At 27.4% G+C, this 22103-nt stretch overlaps 1 protein-coding gene across 1 annotated transcript; it reads right to left on the minus strand.

Moving 5' to 3' along the window:
- Positions 1-258: 258 nt before the first annotated feature.
- LOC149059467 (uncharacterized) lies at positions 259-13938 on the minus strand. Its single transcript, XM_089218201.1, has 4 exons — positions 13753-13938; positions 8554-8745; positions 2812-2954; positions 259-991 (listed from the first exon to the last, which is right to left on the minus strand). The coding sequence occupies exons 1-4, from the start codon at positions 13847-13849 to the stop codon at positions 428-430; spliced, it is 996 nt and encodes a 331-aa protein (XP_089074327.1). The 5' UTR covers positions 13850-13938; the 3' UTR covers positions 259-427.
- Positions 13939-22103: the final 8165 nt, after the last annotated feature.

Raw genomic sequence — 22103 nt, forward strand, 5'->3', positions numbered from 1 at the left:
TAGTCAGTAGAACATTATCCCCTTTTCAACATTATTTGTTTTTTTTATATTAAATCTCTATAAAAATATTGAACAAGTTTAATTATGATAACATTATTAATAAAGCTAAATACATGAAAAATGCACCCATCTAGGCACCATTTCAATATAAATAAATTATATATAGCCGATGTTTAATTTTTTATTATATCTTATTAGATGTATACAAAAATGTTTTTAGTTATAAATTAATTAATATACACATAAAGTTGACTAAGTTGTTATATGATAAAACATACACTCATGCATATTATTTGTGTCATAAGACTATAAAATATTTATGAAATCAAATTAAATATCTTGATATTTTTTTTTTTGTTTTGTTACAAAACTTTCATTTAACATACATGTTTTAAAAAATAGTTTTTGTTTCGAAAACAAATGAACTTTACCTTAAATTAGAAAGTACAAGATCAAGAAAATAATCATCCATACTATAATGATATCCATTAATACTAGGACGCTTAGTAGTAGTAGTTGGACGTCTGGTAGTAGTTGTAGTTGGACGTTTTGTAGTAGTTGTAGTTGGACGACTGGTTGTAGTAGTTGTAGTTGGACGACTGGTTGTAGTAGTTGTAGTCGGACGACTGGTTGTAGTTGTAGTTGGACGTCTGGTAGTAGTTGTAGTTGGACGTTTTGTAGTAGTCGTAGTTGGACGACGAATTGTAGTAGTTATAGTTGGAAAACTGGTTGTAGTATTTGGACTAATAGTAACCGGATTCATCGTAGTAGTGTAAAAAATTTTTGCCTTCTTCCCTAGTGAATAAAGATACATTGATCCATCGGACCAATATCGTTTTCCCTCGGGGATCATTGGCAGAAAATCTCGTCCCAAAAGTCTTGATAGCCCTTTACACTGGTCTACATTAAATTTCTCTCCTATTACCGGCTTGCTAATCACCATCCGGATTGTTCTCAGTTTCCTTGCGTCTTCATCAAACATATCGTACAACTGTAGACAGAAAGTGAAATATTCAGATAAAAAAAAAGAAAATGAATTAATTATAACTTATAAGTTATAACTGTTGATTAAACAACGTTGATAGGAAATCTATCATCGTATCTGATGCTCTTAGGATCGAATAGGCAACTTAAAGATTGCTTGTCGATTTACACGTTGCAGAGCGTGGAGCGGTATCAGAAGTGACGACGGCCACAATAGGAAAGACGAATGTAATACGGAGAAGCAGAAGCAACAAAGGGATATACGATGGTACAGATTATATTATGATTATATGGGTCCGTGTGGTTGATCCAGTCTGGTACAATGGTCACTGTGTACAATACAATTTATTGGGGTGCACTTAAAATTAACTTAACAACTAAGACAGGTAGAAATGACGGTTGACTTGACTCATAAATAAAGCCCATGGACGACTGTTTTGGCGTCTCGCACACCCACTACGAATTATGGTATGTTCCCTCCCACCCCCCTCTCAAATACCAAAATGTCAGAGGGCAAGTGTCCTCTCTCCTTTCCGCCATAATTACACAAATGAAGAATACAATTACCAGAAAAGGACAATGACTATAAACATTTTGAATTACCTACCAATATTTACATAATTAGTTTAACAACGATGACGTTTTGTTTATATATTAACCTGTACATTTCAAAGTAATGTCAAGAGTGATATTGGTAAAATCCGAGCCGTGTTCATAATTATTGCGATTTAGACCTATTATTTATTTTTAATTATCACTATAAACTAACCCCTGAAAATACAATTTTTATATAAAAATAAACTGAGTGTACCAATAATGAGTATTATATCACCACAACCACCCGTGTAAAATCGAAAACCTATAGATGAGCACAAGAATGACCTCCAATCACGTGTGTCCCTCCCCATCAACAGCAAGTGAGTAATTGGGCGTCTTGGGACTTGTGCTACAATTACCTAATCTTTTTTTCAAAAAGGTTATTGAGTCTCTATAGTTTTACATTTATAACAGGTAAATCCGATGATTAGACCACTATTAAATTAATATTGTTTATTACAAATAACAAGAAAAGCAAAAAACGAACTTAAATTAGAAAAAAATATTTTTTTAATGACAAAAAATATATATAAATAAAGAAGGGAAAATAATAAGCTTGGTACCTATTAAATTATTTAAAGAAATAATTTCAATATTGTTATGTATTAGAAAAATAGTTACACAGATTATACAATCGTATTTATTAACTGATGAGAAAAAAAAATGTATGATAATTATTATTTAACTAATTGTATTGACTTTATATTATATTATATTAAATTTGTGAAATATGCGTGTGGCATAATTTAAAAATAATTGTTTTTTATGTATTAGAAATAAAAATAATAACTAGTCTAATAAATGTGTTATGAACCCTGATTATTATTATTATTAATTATTAGTATATAATTTAGCATTATAATATTATTACTGTATGAACAATTATTTGTAATGTGGGGAACGAACGCTGACTCGACATTCGACGTGCGTACAATGTAAGACCTAACCCGGTGAGACCATAACAAATGTTATATTATATTCGTATATTTTTATGCTATACATTAATTGGACCAATCTCCGGGTGCACTTTAAAAATATATATTTAATTTGTGGCCCGATTGTCGAGTAATAAAATGTAAACAAATATTTTATTCGAATCAGGTAGATAACATGTGGCCCAATTACGGACCTCTCGAATAATCAAATTGGTTCTATGAAGTTTTCACTGCAATGATATAGAATATAAAATAAAACGTAGACATAGTATTAGTACAGACTATAGATACTCACGAGACATCTGTAGGATTGCGTATTGTTTTTATTTTTGTCTTCTGTATGTTCCAGTAGTGATACATACTGCCAGCCCATTGCTAATTCGTCTTTGTTGGTTGGATTACTTTTTGACAAACACTCGAAAGTGTAGTGGTCCATATCTGGTAGAACACAACAGAACAAAATATAAACGAGTATGATGAATGTTCTAGCCAGGGAATAATTTTTGTTGATATATACATGTAATATTTAGTTTAACCTAACCTAACATAACCTTAATGAGCATGTTTACATGGGCGTATACACGTGTGATAAAATGCATATTAAATATGAATTTTAGTATATTATATTTTACCCTCGAATATAGTAGGTTATTAACAGTTTTTTATTAATAGTTAAGTTTTATATTAAGCCGAGTGTTTATAAAGTTTTACAAAGTTGTAGCACCCCGGGGCTATGCCCCCTCCCCCGTAATAAGGTGCTTTGTAAAACATGCATACGGTTATGTATAAAGGAATTATAAAGTTAATATCACATTCACCAAAATTTCTGGTGAATGTCAATTTCTTTTTAGATGTAAATATACACTGTTAAATGTGAAGTACATTAATTATTTTTGGTGGATGTTGACATTTTGTAAAAAACATATGTATCACATAATTTTATTTTATATTAAATTACTGTTAAGAACAAGATTAACTATAAATCAACCACAAAATATGTATTAATTATTTAATTATATTACAATTATTAGAAGCCGCAACAACATGCAGCATTGGCTTAATAAATTTATATTAATACTATTGTAAAGACAGTGTTGAGTGTATACATATTAAACAAACAACAAATTATTATGAAAATTAAAGTTACTTGTGATCACGTAAATAGAATTTATTATTAAAATTTGTATTTTAGTAGTTTCAAGTTGTTTTTGAATATTATTGTTAGGTTTGATGAATTGTATAATTTAACAAAATAACTTGAATATTTCAATAGGTAGATTTTACCGACTTTTGTCATTTTTTGAATTGGATGGTTACACAATCTTGATGGGTCATAATATCTACTCAGTACTCATAGTGTTGAAAATTCTAACATTCACCGGTGCATGTCAATATTGAATATTCACCTTAACGTAGGTATCCAATGTCAACAATAAATACGTTAAATATGAAATATAATTGTATTAAACATCAATATTAGTATTTTTAAAAACTGTCACAACATAACTGATCACTAGAGTGCGGATTTATGAAAACCAACCAAATACCGGGTGATTCTTTTATCATTGAACACTCATTATTTAAAAAATTATTAATGTTTTTTAAAATATAAATAACGTTGAAACGTGTAATGTTGTAATGTGTAATTAAAATTATAGAACCCTAGTAGGTACTAATACTTTTCTTAATTTTTTTATGAAATAATGTCAATAGTGAATGAACGAAATCGATATTTTTTTTATCTTTGTATACGTATATTATTCGATCTAGGATAAATGGATGCGGCCGTTTGGGCGCGGGTACATTTAGACGTGAATAAAATGTAAATAATAATAATAATATATATATTTTATTTGGATTTACGTAGGTAATTTTATATTAGGATATACGTTTTAGTTAAATATAGCATCAAATATGTTATTAATAATATTATGAAATTGTAATAAGAAACTTATTTTTATTTGTTTTTTTTTTTAATATCAAATACCTGTTAGTCGTACTATTCGTTTTTATATATCTGATTTTTAGTAAGCAATACTGAAATCTATAAAAACTGAATATCCTAATACTGAAATATATGGTTGTCTTTATCATTTTTTCAAAAATATTTATAAAAAATCATGTGATCTAGAAATTGTGTTAAATTATCAAAAGAATTCTGATTTTTCAATCTTAGTGAAAATCGTTGAAGCATTGACATTTATTCCTATTAATGATATTGATTTGGCGATTGAATCGCTGTCGTTTACTTATCAGACCAATAATTATAGCCCTTACTAGATTGGTTTGAAGACAATTATATGTGAAGAATTAATAGAAATCGAAGAGGTCGTCGATTACCTTTATTTCCAACTGATGTTTGGAGCATGTATAATAGTTTTGAACGGAAAACACAGAACCAGACACCACGCCGAAACTGCTAATCGAAGACTAAATATGGAGATGGGCGTAAACCATCCAAGTTTTTGGTATTTTATAACGTGTCCTCAAAAAGTACAATTGGTAGAAACTTTTACTATAATCAATTAGAGGTAGGAAATAGTCCGCCTAAGAAATTTACAAAATATATTGATGTTGATAAAAGGATTCTAAATTATGACCAAAATGGAATTTTGTCAGTTTTGAGAGGGATAGCCCAACACTATTAAGTTTGTAATTGTATTTTTATTTGTATACATTGTTATTTATATTTGTATGATTATAATTTATAATTGATGGAATTATTAAGATATTTATTTTTGTATATATTAACATATTTGACGCCATATTCGAACAAAGTGTATACCCTAATATAAAATTACGTACAACTGAATAAAATAAATGTTTTATTATTATTTATGTTTTTTTGCACCCAACATCTAAATATACCCGTGCCCAAACGGTTGCGTCTGAATGACTTCGAGTCTAAATGGCCAAGTCCAAACGGTTGCGACCATTTTGTATATTATTTCTCCGATTATTGTTATAAATTCTAAGGTCTAAGATATTTGGAAAAACCGTTTATACCTACAAGTACTTATTAATTTATTTTGATATTAATTGAAATTATAAAAATATAATATTTTATTCTTGTGTATATTAAAATAAATTATGTATATTTCAAAAATGTCTAAAATAAAACTACGAAATATGCACTAAAAGATGAAATATTCAATTTAAATTATAAAATAAGCACTTAAAAAAAAGAAAAGAAATGGATAAACATCAAAATATACACTAAAAAAGTTTCATTTTTTAAATTATTATATTACGAAACAAATTGTACACTCACTTAGCACATTATCATACAAATATACAATCAACCAGAATAAATATGCAAGTGCATATTATATATCAATATATCCGTGATCTACTGATCCCCAATAAAACATGTTACTAAAATGTTAATTGTGCCTTTATAGTAAATTTCACTATACATATTATATACGAATAATGCATAGCATATGTATATTATTATAATGTATTCCACACATTGATATTAATCTTACCGTACTTTGAGCCAAAGATTATTGTAGCCTCCTGACTAAATGCGCTCTACGCTTCAGTGATCACTTGGCTTCCTACAAAGGGTCTAATTTTTAAGAAATGAATCGAATCAAAAACGAAACCTAACGCATTGCAGATCCTCAAATTCGAGACTCTTGCACACGTCGTCACATCGCTAAACGGCTGACCCGGGCCATCGCATGCTAATACATAGCCACAGCTCAACTTTTAACCCTTTCACTGCTATGGACGCATATATACGTCCAATCTAAGCAACTCCGTGGTGCTATGGACGCACATATGCGTCTTTTCATTTTAAAAATCAACAATAGCTGATTTTATTGATGTGATAACACGAACGTATGGTAAATGATTAGACAATTCCAAAGAGATAATAAAAATAAAAATCCGACAATTGTCAAAGAAGTTACAAACAAAATAAAATTTTTAATTTTCCAGGGTTCCCAATCTAGCATTAATTATTGATAAACCGATATATTTCAAATCAGATTTTTGATTACGCTGTTGCATTACTTGCGTTTAAAATTTATTTACTGGTTTTAAATGTTTTAATATTAAATGGTAATATTGGTAATAATATAAGTAGTATTTGTTTATATAGAAGGTTATTTATAAAATATATAATATCACTATTTAGCCTGTGATAATGTTTTCATTTGTAAAATTTCGTCATAAGTACGATTTCAACGAGTGGTTTTTTTCGTTTTCTGAAAGAAAACAATTTGAAAATATGTTGTCAGACATCGATATTTTGAATGAACTAGATAATATACCTATTAGCTAACGAGGAGTCAGATGATGAGTTTCTTAAATATTTGAGTTTTGATGTTGATAATTCAGGTAATTATAATTTATAATACATAATTTTTTTTTTATTTCTATAAATGATTTATATAAAACTTTCTTTTCTGTTCAACAGCTACTTTGGAATCGCCACCTTTGTCACGTTATAACAGAGAAGAACAAATTCAATCATATGATGATGATGTCGAACAAGGTAAATACTGTTGTGCGATACACAGTAGCTTATAATTCCTAAATGATTTACCTTACTAATATAATATACAATAACTTTATATACTATTTATCTATTTTAGATCAACCATCAGGAACATCTGAAACAATTGAAACTTTACTAGAAGTGTCAGTTGCTCAAAATATAACTGGTGCAACTGGTGTCTTTGAACGAAATAAAAGAAAAAACATGTAAATAAACCTTTGCATACACCGAACTTCAAATGGAAGTCAACAGGAAAATTTAACCCCAAGGCCATTCATTTTAACTCATCTAAGGTAATATATTTTATGTACTAAAATTATATTATAATAATACTTATAATTGTTTGTTATTGCAGTACAATGTATTTTTGGGCCTTCGCCCCTTGTATATGGTATTGTTGTGTGCTGTACTAACTAAGGAATTTTTATTCTGTAAATTAATAAACAATAAATAAAAACTAGTATTACTACAATAATATAATAGTTCTAAAATGTGTGTACAAACAAGTGTTATATATTATATTAGTAGGAAAAATACAAAAAATTAACTAGTTTTATTCTGTAATTTATGTTGTTTACATAGTGTGGAGTTCAAAAACACGAATTTGGGTTGAGTGATGAGTCCCCTATTTTAGATTTTTTTGAAGCATTCATGTCAGAGTTTGTCCTTGGAAAAGTGGCGTTTGAAACTAATCAGTATGCAGAGCAATATTTAATAACAGAAGACATAGCCCCAAAATCTAGAGTGAAATATTGGAAGCCAACAGATATTGGAGAACTTTATGTGTTTTAATAATAAAAGAAAAGACACATTATATATGTGTGATTCATGTGATGTAGGATTATGTGTAACACCTTGTTTTGGTATTTACCATACAAAAACCAATTACAAAGCCACTCAATTATTATATTAAATTTGTTATAATAAAAAAAATATTTACCGTTGGTTTTATACTATTAGTATTTTATAAATTATGAGTGTGTACTGTGTATAATATAATTTTTAATTGTTAAATTGTTTATTATGAATTTTTTTACAAAACATGTGTAAATTGTTTTTTAAATTACAAAGCCACTCAATTATTATATTAAATTTGTTATTATAAAAAATATTTACCGTTGGTTTAATACTATTAGTATTTTATAAATTATGAGTGTGTATAATATAATTTTTAATTGTTAAACAGTAATTCCAAGACAGTATTCAGCTTTTTTGTTGATATCTAATCCTTATTAAACCCTTTATTTTCCCTTCTCACCAAACTTATTTTTAAGCTCGCGACGAATTCCCCATAATCTATTCATAAAAGCTATTATATCTACATCCTACCTATTTTGTAACTCATTACGATTTCCTACATAAAATAATTTGTGTACTACAATATATTTATATTTATAGTTCGTTTATATATTTTAATTCTTGAATTCTCACATTTCTTGTGATTCTTATTTGTATTATCATATATCATAATTGTTGAGCTATAATAGTTAAATAAAGCTAATAAAAAAAATAATTATTCTTTAAACGTACTATATGTATTTCTGCAATTTCCGTGTCCCGCGATTTGCTCTTCAGGACGCTCCAACAACAAATGAAATAACGGAACATGTTCCAGTCCCATATAGGCACACCCGAACATCATTGACCTAGTTGAAATAGTCTCTACTTCAAATTTTGTCTTTTTTCCAAATGGAGGACATAAACGATAGTAAATATCATGAGCTGCAACACACAGGAAGACACATACCGTATTTACATCACATGCAAATTACATTGTTTGTATAGTAACTATTAAACATATATTCTTATTCAAAATTATATTGTGTTATACGTCATTGTACAAAATTAAGTATTAAATTCCAATGAATGGAGTTGTTGCCTTTTTATTACTAAATAATGATTGAGAACTAAATTAATATTATAATCGAATTAAGTACAGCGCCAAATTTAGGGGGGGGGGGAGGCAATGGGGACATTTGCCCCGGGTGGCCAAATATTGATCTATTTAGGGGGGCGGCCGGGCACCACTGTAACTCGGTGTAATATTGTATCAATAAATATTTTTTTTTGAAAGAATTTGTATTATGATACGGCCATAATTGTATGGCATGGCGTCTAGTAATTTGTCAACACACATATAGATAATAAACTAGATTGCTAACTCGTGGTTTATTAAAACGAACGGTTCTTCGAAGGAAACATTTTTCGTATGATCCAATTCCTTATCATATCCTTATTACAATATTATATTATATTTGGTTAAATTTATTTATTGCAACACCGTAAATTAGGATGACATTTTGAATTGCAATGAATTTTATTTTTTAAACACTTACATCTGTTACTTAACTCAACTTACTATTGAGCTCATACAACATTCTGTCTCTTCCTCCATGTCCTAACGATTGGTGAGCATCATGTAACACATTAAAAACATCACTTTCTGTTGTATAATGTAAAATATTGTTATCATTATTTTTAACAGGATAAATTAGTTTACTATTATTATTAATGACCAAAACATCATATTTTTTTAGTAACCAATAGTCACGTGGCTCTTTTTTTTGTTAACTACGGTGACAAAGTTATCGCGTTATCTGCGGCAGTCGGAATTCTACTTCATTAAATTTATCGATATTACAGATTACTAATGGCTTTATATTAGGTGAAGGTACATTGTCAAATATCAATAGGTACTGATAATATTACCACAGATTATATAAAACCAGATGGTGCACTTCTTCAATTTACTAATAACACGAACCTACCTCAAATCAGTAGGGTCACATAAGAGAAATAAATTAATGTACAACAACTTTTACCATAATTTTTAATTATTGTATCAAATAATATTTAATACATAATAATATAATATTATTGTACTTTGAGCGTCAATGGCTCAATGCTAATGGAATTCCAAAAATCATATAAAATGTTGCGTAGCTTTAATTCAACATATTGATTAGTCTGTTATAATCTTAATTATGTTTATCAAATCTACTTGTATTTTTAAAAACTTTTAACAGATATTCATGTTAAGCACACAAATACTTCCCCAACATTTTTTGAGAAGTGTTTTTTAAATATTTAAAATACTTTTTTGTGCATATTATTCCAGAATACTAAATTTGTTTTCTCTTTTTCGATATTTTTATTTACACTTCAAGAAATAGTGACTCTGTTACACAATTTAAAAATATTTTACTGTGTACATCACAAAGACAAGGAGGAAATACATTATTTTTAAAATAAAAACAAATTTTGGTCTGTGGCAGAAGTGTTAGCTTGTTTATTTTAATGTTCTTCACAAGCTCAATACACAAAAGATAAATAAATAAAAAAAAATATATAGGTAGAGAAGATTAAAATCAGATTCCGTAAAAGAAGCCCGATTTTTAATTTTTAAATTTTACGCCCAAAAAATAATTCGAAAAGCTAACTAAACGGGCATGGTTTAACATGAAATATTATACTAAGTTTCACAGATATCAAAAATCGGGTATCTTACAGAATCAAATATGAAAAATATTTTCTTTATTATTAAATAAATATAAAATAATTGTTGCAAAAATAATTTATGAAGATTAAATAAAAAAATTAACACTCAGCATACCGCGTACGTTTAGCAATGAGCAGCAAAACAATAACAGTAATTCGGTAGTATATATTTAAATATATATTTATATAATCTGTGGTACAACGGCTGAACAGTGTCAAAAAAGTCAGTGATGTGTAGTTAATAAACAATAATTTCTTATAAAGCCTTATTTTCCCTATCCGTAGTGACACTGATTTTAGGTAGGTTTTGATTTTTCGCATTTTTGAGAATTACATGGGCCGAATAGGGAGTGCACCATCTGGTTTTATATAATCTGTGATATTACCTAATATATATATGTTAGCGGCAATGTGTATAATATTGGTATTTTATAAAATGTCTAGGAATTATATATAACACCAACTACAGCTGGCAATTTATAAAAATTTTTAAATTACCTAAGCATTATATGAAATGCCAAACTATGTATAGGTAATATATTAAATCCATATTATCAGCACCTATTGATATTTGACAATGTAACTTCACCTAAAATAAATCCATTAGTAATCTGTAATATCAATAAATTTAATGAAGTAGAATTCCTGGACAAGGCTTTATTAAATGTTCATGTTCAACAAGATGTCAAAATAACAGATGTATAAGCGTTTAAAAAATAAAATTCATTGTAATTCAAAATGTCATCCTAATTTACAGTGTTGCAATAAATAAATTTAACCAATTTTTATTAACTTAAACATATGAAATTATTAATATATATTTTTTTTTTTTTTTGTAATAATAGAATCCTATTATTAACATTTATTTTGTTTTTTGTCTTAACAAAGTTTAAAATAAATTTAAAAAAGTATATTCTATTTATTCTTAATTACGTTCTACATAGATTTTTGTATTTTATAGAATAATATGATAGTAATAATAATTAATAACTGCATGTTAGTACACTACCCATACAATTTACAAATTATTATTTTTTTTCATTTTTATGCATTATATTCTGTAATATTAAATTCATACCTACTTTGTAATAAATATTTTTTTGTGAGCTAATAAAATTAATAATTGTCTTAATTATTATAGAAGGAAATTTATTTTTTTGGATTATTTCACTATTCTACAGATTACCAATTTGTGTTTGTCATTTTATGAAATGCCTAGTTATTATACAGAATATTTAGGAAATGTGTATAAAAAAAAAAATTATTATACACTTTTTTAAAAACCACCAGGTATTATATAGAATTCCTAGGCATTTTATATATTAAATATTAATTAAAATTTTTTATCTTTTGAATAGGCATTAAATCTAATTAGGCATTAACTCATAATTAGGGCCCAGATTTAAATGCACTTATGACCATACAAAATAATATACTCTAAGAAATAACCAAAAATGATTTTAAAAATATCATACATAATTCTTTTTTTATAACATTTGGAACATATATTGTATAAATAAGATAATGATTATTTATTATTTTATTTAAAAAAAATTATAAAAATTGACTTAATGGTACTTTGATGTTGATACACATATGTTTTGGAGCAATATTCTAAACATACCAAAATATACATTAATATAATAGGCTTAATTTGTATGATATATTAAACAAATATGCATTAAAAACCAACAACATGACCCAATAGTAGTGCTAAAAACGCTTTAAAAATAAAAATACGTAAAAATATGGAAAAATACAAAATAAAATTTTAGGTTTGAAACACTCATTACGGGAAACGAATTATGTACCCATTTCGGAAGCATTGTCATGAAATCAAACAAGAAAGTATGCGCTTTGCATTGAAATTTATCATAATTGAAATAGATTTTTAAATTTAAGTGAAATTCTATAATAATTCATAATTAATATCAATAGGAACAGTATGTGAATAATTCGATGATGGTCTGTATCTAAGGACTAAGAAGCATAGAAAATTATTTAAATATTCGTTCATAAGACATTAAAATGATAAGAAAATGAAAAAAATAATCTATAAAATGTTTAATCCATCCCCACAATCTTCCACCAAAAAATAAATTTTTAAAACGTTCCAAATTTTTTAAATTTTATTATAAAACTTAAGCGTTTTTACTTGTGCAGATAATACTATTTTAAGACTACATATATCAATAAGAGTTGGTCACCTTTCCATGGTTATCACCTGTGTCGTTTCAATAAAGAAAATACACATTTAAAAAAATTATTATAATGCATTATGATAAAATATGCATTTACATTTTCATATTTCAAATTTGACCTCAACTAAATTTTAAGTCAATCTAAATAAGTAAGCAGAAGTTTTATCTTCAACACTGTTCATGGCATCATTGAAATGAGATTTTTTGTGTAAAACATAATTATTTAAGTTCACTAATGACATGTTTTGAGATGTTTATTATTGCTATTATTATCAATAAAATTTAAGGGTCTTATATATCATCTTATGTTAAATACATAACATTTGCCACTATATATATGACAGTGTCACGTAGAACCAAATTTCAACAGGTTGCAGCGTGTAAGTGTGTTCTAAGCGTTGTTTAACAGGTAGAAATATTAATATAATGATATATAGTAAAATATACAGTTTACTCATTATAATTCAAAGTTGGTGGGACTTATGAACAATTTCGCATTAACGACAATTCGAATCGCCGAGTGTTTCGAAATATCAAGTGGGAAGAAAAAAAACATTCAAATTACTGAGTTCTGAAAAAAAATTCATATCAGCGATAATAATTCGATAGTTATTGAAAATAATAAGTTAAACTAATATACGATTTTAAAGTAAACTATTAATGATAAGAAATACATTTTGGTGAATACGTTTCGAATTTATAAGCTTTGAACTTCGAATTGTCGTTTTTTGACGTCTAGTTCTCTTTAAACTTTTATAACGAGTACCGTAAATGTACTTAAAGTGCATTGTTTTTATTCTAATTACTTTGAGATTTTTATAAGAACGATCAATACTTTGATTTACCACAAGTTCCAAATTATCGATAGTCGTGTATTTTAAAACATATCCTGCTGATGGACCGTCTCCACTTATGAATATTATTATTTACCATTGAATTAAAATTTACATATTTAACATATTTATAAATTATTTAGATAGGTACATAATGTAAACTTAATATAATTAATAACATAATATAAGCAGGTTACCTTTGATTTTCAATTCTTCCTCTGTCATCGTAGTTGCCACGACTGAGGAGACGATAGCTATTAACATTAATATATTTGCCATATAATTATATTCCATCGCGTTGCGAGTAGTATAAAAAAGTAAAAAATAAGAATTTAAATGGACTGAATGAAATCAAACTGAGCAAGAACTGAGAAGTTAATGGTACGGTTAGTACTCGAATGACGACCCTAGCTCTGCGTTCTGGATTTATAAGCCACTTCAGCGGTGGGGCGGCTACCGTAGTGATGGTTCTTACCACTAGTAGCGTGTCGAAGGTATTATTGACGTATTATTAAAGATCATCGTAGGCGTGCGCAGAAATCGCTTACAGGTGGTGCATTCCTATTTTATTATATATCTGTCTCTATTTTTGACAAATTCCAAAATGCTTTAAAAATATTTTAAATTTATTACATAATTTCACTAAAAATATTTTTTTTTAACAAATTGTACTTATATTGTAATAATATGGCCCAGATTTATAATATGTAATTTATAATATTCTCCTATAATTCACCTAGAATAATGTTGATTATAAATGTCGACTGTTTTATACTGTGTAGATTCTATGGTTAATTTTTTGTGCATATTTTTGCATATTTGAATAAAAATACATATTAATTGCATATTTCTTGATAATTACATAAATTTTACATATTCTACATTAATAATAATAATTATTATTATTATAATTCCATATTTGTTCATTAAAATAGTCATATTTACGTCTGTACAAATACCTACTGTTGACCGTATAAATAACCCATGATACACATTGAATTATACCAGCGTTTCCCAAACCATGAATTGCGAAATTTGTTGATAGGTCGTGACTCGCGGTTACGATTACGGTTATTTTAGCCGTAATTTAATAAATAATTATGTTATATTTTATTTCATACTATTTAATTCTATAATCTACGTTGTATACTAATAATGTGATGTCTAACTAGTATTGTAGAATAATTGACGTAAAATTATTACGAGTATTTCTTATATTATCGGTAAATATGCTAACGACTAATGACTGGTCTCGGTCGTTTGTCCATAATCCATAATAATATGCAGTTGAGCAACGAGCGGTACATCGAGACTACGAAGAGTTTATGATTAAACACTCATTTTTAACTATTTTAACAAATTTGTACTTAATAAATACATTTTTGATTCGTAAAACTACAGTCAGTGGTACTAACCAACCAGTTATATTAGTCAGTTCAGTATAAAACAAGAAAACATCAGGTAATCGTAGTTATAGTACCTACCTACAGATTTCATTAAATTTGGATTTCGACGTTATGAAATTAATAAAATGGTTCAACTACAATGCGTTGTATGTGGGGAAATTTTAGCTGATGAAAGTTTAAAATCCTCTAAATTAAAAAGACATCTCGATACCAAACACCCAAACGTAAAAAACAAACCTATTGAATATTTTGAACACTTAAATGATGAGTTTAAAAGTAATACAGATGCTATGAAGACCTATTGTCATGCTACAGTTTCTGCTGTGAAGGCTTCATATTTATTAGCATATAGAATTGCTAAAACAATAAACCTCATACCATTAGTGAAAATCTTATTCTGCCCGCTGCAGTAGATATGGGTACAGAAATATTAGGAAAATAAATGGCAAATAAATTAAATACTGTTCAGAGACGCATTGTTGATATATGCGAAAACATAAAACAACAATTATCAAACAGATTAAGCTCAAAACCCATAATTAGATGAAAGTGCAGACGTTCAAAATAAAGATATATTATCTGTATTTATAAGGTATTATTTTGACGAGCAATAGCTTGAGCACAACAAAAACCGGTGCATACCTCTTTAGATTTATTTTTATTTATTTTTTTGAAAACAATTCTCAGTGGACAAACTGTTTAGGTGTATTTACTGATGGTGTGGCATCGTTGACGGGTAAACATGTTGGTGTGGTACGACGTATAAAAAAAGTAGCCCCAGGTCCCGAATGGACTCATTGTATGCTTCACAGAGAGGCATTTGTGTCAAAAAAAAATGTCAACTGAATTAAATAAAGTTCCTAGTGAATCTATTAAAATTATCTATATATTCTATGGTCAAACGTGTCAACAAACTGAATTTTTATAAGGTAATTATTTGTATAGTATTATAGAAATATTTATTAAAAATTATTTTGAAATATATAATTTTATTTTGAGTACCTATTTTGTAAATTACAATAATATGTAAAAGTTTACAAAACATCGAATTGAAACACTATCTTTGAATATTACTTTAAATAATGATGGTATATTAATTTATAAATACGAGTAAATATAATATAATAATATTATTTAACAACTTTGCTCGCGATTGGATTTGTACTTTCCTCATAAACTCTCTACAGAAAATATTGACTTAATTTCAATCAAAATATAATATTTCATTAGGCTAATTATAGTATAGGTATAACTTATTATAGTATAGGTATAACTGACAATTATCAGGAAAATGCTATCTACTGTATACAGAGTGTCCCAAAGAGATCTGACATTCTGACAAATGAAATAACTTTTGTTCTAATCAATATTTTTTAAAAATTTCTTTTAAATATAATCCATAGACATTTGCGCTACATTTTTAAGATACATTTTTATTTTTTATTTTTTAATATTGAAAATTTTTTTTTTTTTATTCGTGTCAGGCGCATAGTGTAACAGTAATAATAATAATGATATAAGTTGTATAGCATAAAATAAACAAATAAATAAATAAAATTAACTTTAAAATAAACATTCACAATATTAATAAATAAGGTAAAATAGAAAGGTACGTTAATGGTGGATTTATATTATTTCTGCCCAGATGCGGGCTACGTTAATTCCTTGGCTTGTGCCTTTGTGAATGTCTTCTGTGGTGCAGGTTTGGGAGCAAGCTGTGCATGTGATAATGTGTTGCATTGTCTGTACTTCTCCACATATGCACAAGGTGTCTGTGCTATCTAGCAATCCCCATTTTATTAGATTGTCTTTCGTTCGTCCAATTCCTGTCCTAAGTCTGTTTAGTGTTCGCCAAACCGGCCATGTTTCATTATGACCAGATGGGAGCGACTCGTTCGGCACCCAGCTGGAGGTACTGCATATTGAAAATAAAAAAAAAAACTTATAAATTGATAAATTTTTTTTTCGAAATATTCAATATCAAATTTGTAAATTTGACTTTCAGAAAAATGTATATGGTAAAAACACCTATTTAAGTCAAAAGGCTGATTTTTTACAATTTTTTTAAATATAGTAATTATAAGAATTTATAGATTATACATCACATATTATTAAAATAAATACGATAAAAAAATAATAAGATTTTAACATGCACTTATTTAAAAATGTTCTTATAAAATATTTAAAAAAAACTTTATTATTATATGAAATTACAAGGTTTCTAACATAAACTAGATCGTAATTTACTCAACGAAAATATTGATATTTAATAAAATTGGAAAAAATCAGCCATTTGACTTAAATAAGTGTTTTTACCATATGAATTTTTCTAAAAATCAGATTTACAAATTGGTTATATTGAATATATCGACAACATTTTTTATCAATTTTTAAGTTTCAGATTCTGAACGAAGTGATGAATGTATTGAATTTACAATGATGTGTGTTTTTTTTTTTGTGTCTGTGTACAGCATAACTAGTCGAAATAATGTTTCAATTTCAAATTTTGGGGGTGGATGTAAAATTGAAGATCCTTGGTGCATTAAAAAGGTAAAAAGTATACATTTTTCAACAGTTTTCAAAAAAATCAAGAAAATCAAAAGGAAAAATGGGAATTTTTACGCAAAATCAGTTTTCGACTAAATCGATTTTTTTATATGGTTTTAATTCAAAAACTAATCACTGAAAATACTTGAAATTTTGACTCTTTTTGAGTTATTTAAAGACCACTGAAATTTTCAACTTTTTTGAGAATTTTTTTTTGAAGTGCCCGTAAAAAATATTGGACGACCAAAAAAACTTGAAAATTTAATACAAGGTTCCTTATGAGTTGTTCTTATTGTAGCTAAAAAAATTAAAAATCGTTAGTCACAATAATTTAAAACACCAGGTTTGCAGGTTTCGTTAATTAATTTTTCTTGGCTGTCTCGGATAGCTTACTTGGCTGATATGTTTGAATACTTGAATACACTAAATTTAAGTTTACAAGGAATTTATATTGATGTTTTTTAAGTTGAGGATAAAATCGAAGCAACTATAAAAAAGTTCGAAGTTTGAGCAATACGTGTAGAAAAGAACTCTTTCAGTAACTTTCTGACATTACTAGCTTTTTTGGAATCTTCGTGTGAATGTCTATCACAGAAGGTAAAGAGTGAAATACATAAACACTTGTTGAGCATGGCCAAAATATTGAGAAATAATATCTTCATCAACCTGACCCAAACAATACATGGGTAAGAAATCCAATTTCCTGTGATATTGAAAAAATAGGAAATCTCTCTGAACAGGAACAAGATGAATTAATTGATTTGGTAACTAATGGAACGATGAAAAATAATTTCAACGATAAAAAACTAATTGATTTTTGGTTAATTGTTCAAAATGATCAAAAGCAACTGACTGAGAAAGCTTTAAGACATTTGATCCCTTTTTGCACAACATATAGATGCAAACAAGCATTTTCTACCAACTGGCTACTATTACATGAAAAACAAATATCGTAATAGACTTAATATTGACATTGATTTAAGAGTTAAAATATCAAGAATGCAGCAAGAGAAAGATTTCACTTGTCTCATAAAGATTGAATCAAATAATTTTTTTTTAAATATATATATTTTATATATATATATATATATATATATATTTTGTTTCTATTATATTACGAAAATGTTTATAAAATTAAAAATTAAATCATATTGAAAATAAATCGTAAAAATTTATTTTTCATTTTCTTAATTAAATAAAATTGAAAAATAAGTATTTACAAAAAAGGGGTCCGTGGACCAATTTAAGTTATAGCTAGGGGTCCGTGGCTTCACAATAATTGGGAACTGCTGCGCTAAACAATATGCTATACATAAATGTATACACTAACCTGGCATGTTATAGGTTGAATAATATAGGTATCTACCACACTGATAAGTAGGCCGCGCAAGGAATACAAATCATGACAAACCGGTACCTACGTTAATGTAAAAAGGTAATTCGAACAAAATCGGATTCCATTAGTAACAACATTTTTCTCTTATCACTTTTCTTTAGCGTTACAAATTGTATACTACAAAACTTGATGTCTCCGGCGCCACGTTGACCGATATTCCTTCGTAGTTAATATATTATTATAACGACTTGTGAGCTTGGTTCTATCACCAAATGTATTAAGTATAGTCATTAGTCATTACTCATTAGCAGGTATCAGCGTGGGAATGGCTGGCGATAGAAAACTCCATTAGCGTACCGGTTAGATAAAAAAAGGTCTAATGCTAGCTAATCCTACAGTTTTATTTTCTTACCTGTATATTGGGCATATGGAAACTACACTATCGTCAATAAGGCATTGATTTTGTAGAACTTAATAGTAAATCTTAACCAAATGAGTTCAAAAATTCATAAGGAAAAATAAAATTATAGTGCTAGAGAATAGTTATAATAATGTATATATTTAAAACTTATTATAGAAGTTAGAATATCTACAAATTACTTAACACTAACACATTTCAGTTCACAATTCATGTTATGAAATGACTAACATAATACCTACGTCCGAGATATTTGATGATTACTATATATTTTCATTAGCTATTATGATTTTTTGAAGTATGTAACACACATAACAATTTGCTTGGTTTTATTGGACAATCAGAAAATTATTATTTTATAAATTTTAAGTTTTGCATATTTTTTGAATATCCCTAGCATACCTAACTGTTATTAAATGAGGAAGATTATTAGTTATTATTATTATTACCATATAAATATTATGATTTTATATTCTACCAATTTATGCCATAATTAAGTCAGTAATTTTAAATGTGTGGCTTATTGAGTCACAGTCGTACACCCAATCTGAACTTACGTACCGACTGCAGTTGCAAGCTCCCGGTGGCGTATTACCAAACCCCTTAGTGCCCCAGCGCCATGTATAAATATCCCACGCTCATTGGTTCATTTGAAAACCGCGCGTAAATAATGTAATACTATTCATTATCAACTACCTATTATCAAAAATATATAATTATATATTATTCCGTATGCTGTGCATATTATTTAGATGGTACCTATATACTATATTAATACTATATACTATACTATTTAACACTAAGTACCTCTTAATAAGTCACAATTATAGGTAGAATAATATAATATATATGTATTATAATATTATCAATACCTACCTAATATTTTATTATTAACAATTAAGTAGGTACTTAGATGGTAGTTACTCACCTAGGTATTAGCAATTTATTAATTCTTTAAAAATTATTTTGTATGTGTCAAGCAAACCAATGTCTTACATACATTTTGTGCACACTTTGACTATCACATTTTGTAGTCTATTAGTTAACTATCATTGATGTGTTACTGAAATTACAGTATTACATACTTTAATCCAACACAACATATACATACTCAACACTTTACAGTCCCATACATCTATTTTATAATTAATTTTCATATTTTGCAACATGTCTGCAAAAAATATTAATACTCTATTAAGTTATTTATAATTTATATTGATATTTTTGTCTTTGTTAAACATAATGAATAATGATATTAAACAGATTCTCCATATCAAAATAATATTATGTACATTTATTAATCTTATTGTGTGTACTATTTAACTGTAGCTCAAAATATATTAATCATCATTATACTTTTATGTTTTTATTATGTAGTGTACCTCATGCCTTATCATATTATGTTTTTCAATTATTATAATTTACTACAGCATACTATTATTAGAATTTAGAATCATAAATAATGTTACATATTTTTCATTGTTTAAATGACATACTATACTGTCAGTCCAACTTTAATTTGACCATCAATAATACTAGGGAACTTAAAGATAGTTTGGTATCTAAAATTCTTAACAGCCATCTTCTGTCAACAGTTGAGTACTTATTAAATTAATATTTTATTAATTTAAACTTGTATTATTGATTAAAAATAGGTAAGAATTGATTATTATAATAGATATCTAAGTAATAAGACCCTAAAAAATTGACTTTTTATAAACAAATGAAAAGTACCAAATACACACTAAATTACATAATTTGGAAAAACATTTTTTATTTCATTCTTCTAAAAAAATGGAAATTATTGAATCTTATAAAATTATAATTAATAAGCATTATTAAATAATTGTTTAATATTTTACAATCTACAAATATTTTAAATTATTATTGTATTAAAATTAAACTTATACTAGATTCTAATGACTTTTGGCATTCATTTGATTTTGAGCTGCATTGTATCTCAGGTTATGAGGTCTCTTTTGAATAATGTTTTTTCCCTGACTAGATGGTCTTCTACCAGCATTTATTTTTTCCGAGATCCATGTGTAACTCCTGTTTTACGACGACTTATTGATGTTGGCTGTACTTTAATTTGACCTTTCCTCCTGTTTATATTGGAAGATGCTCTACTCATCGAACACATTAAGTTAGCAAATTGTGATGCATTTTTTACATGGCTTAATCTGTTTCCTATTTTTTTAAGTATTGATGGTGGTAACGTTGGTATCATATTCTGTAATCTATTCCATTCATTTTGGACATATGCTACTTCTTGAGGAGACTTTTCATTCATGTGACATTCTATATTACTCTGTAAATCATTTGATGTTTCAATAGATGTTAAGTCATTTGATGTTTCTTCCAATTTTTGTACATCTTTATCAATATTTTCTATATCTTCTGACTTAGATGCAGTTGATACATTTTCTTTTAATCCTAAAAAAAACGTTGGTTTTGGGCACTTACTACTTCCCAAAGCTAACATAGCAAGTGTATGGCGTTCTTCTAATGTGACAGCCGGTGCGTTTGGAAGTTGTGTTTTTATGTTTTTATGTATCCATGCTTGGTGTTTACAAAATGATCCAGTATGTCCCATTTTGCAAGTACAAACTCCATTGTCTATATTCACTAAATATGTCTCACTTGTATTGCTTACACTTGGAATAACATAGGTGGATTCATTAATTTTTTTTACATCACTCACATTAATATCAATCATTTTAGAACATAACTTTGTATATAATCTTTGGGTTTCTAAATGCCTACCATGTGCATGATTAAGTATACGAAGAGTGAAATACTCTTCACCAACTGACATAATAAAATCTAGAAGAGCAACAA

The sequence above is a fragment of the Diuraphis noxia genome, unplaced genomic scaffold (genome assembly GCF_037042655.1).
Source record: "Diuraphis noxia isolate RWA-SAM2 unplaced genomic scaffold, SU_Dnox_SAM2 contig0001, whole genome shotgun sequence".
NCBI lineage: Eukaryota > Metazoa > Arthropoda > Insecta > Hemiptera > Aphididae > Diuraphis > Diuraphis noxia.

What these genes read in the sequence shown, in the direction of transcription:
- LOC149059467 (XM_089218201.1), bottom strand. Translation starts at nt 13,849, where the DNA reads ATGGAATATAATTATATGGCAAATATATTAATGTTAATAGCTATCGTC. An exon ending in GGAAGAATTGAAAATCAAAG is followed by an intron (nt 8,746 to 13,752) that starts GTAACCTGCTTA and finishes TGTGTGTTGCAG; the next exon opens with CTCATGATATTTACTATCGT. An exon ending in CGCAATCCTACAGATGTCTC is followed by an intron (nt 992 to 2,811) that starts GTGAGTATCTAT and finishes TTCTGTCTACAG; the next exon opens with TTGTACGATATGTTTGATGA.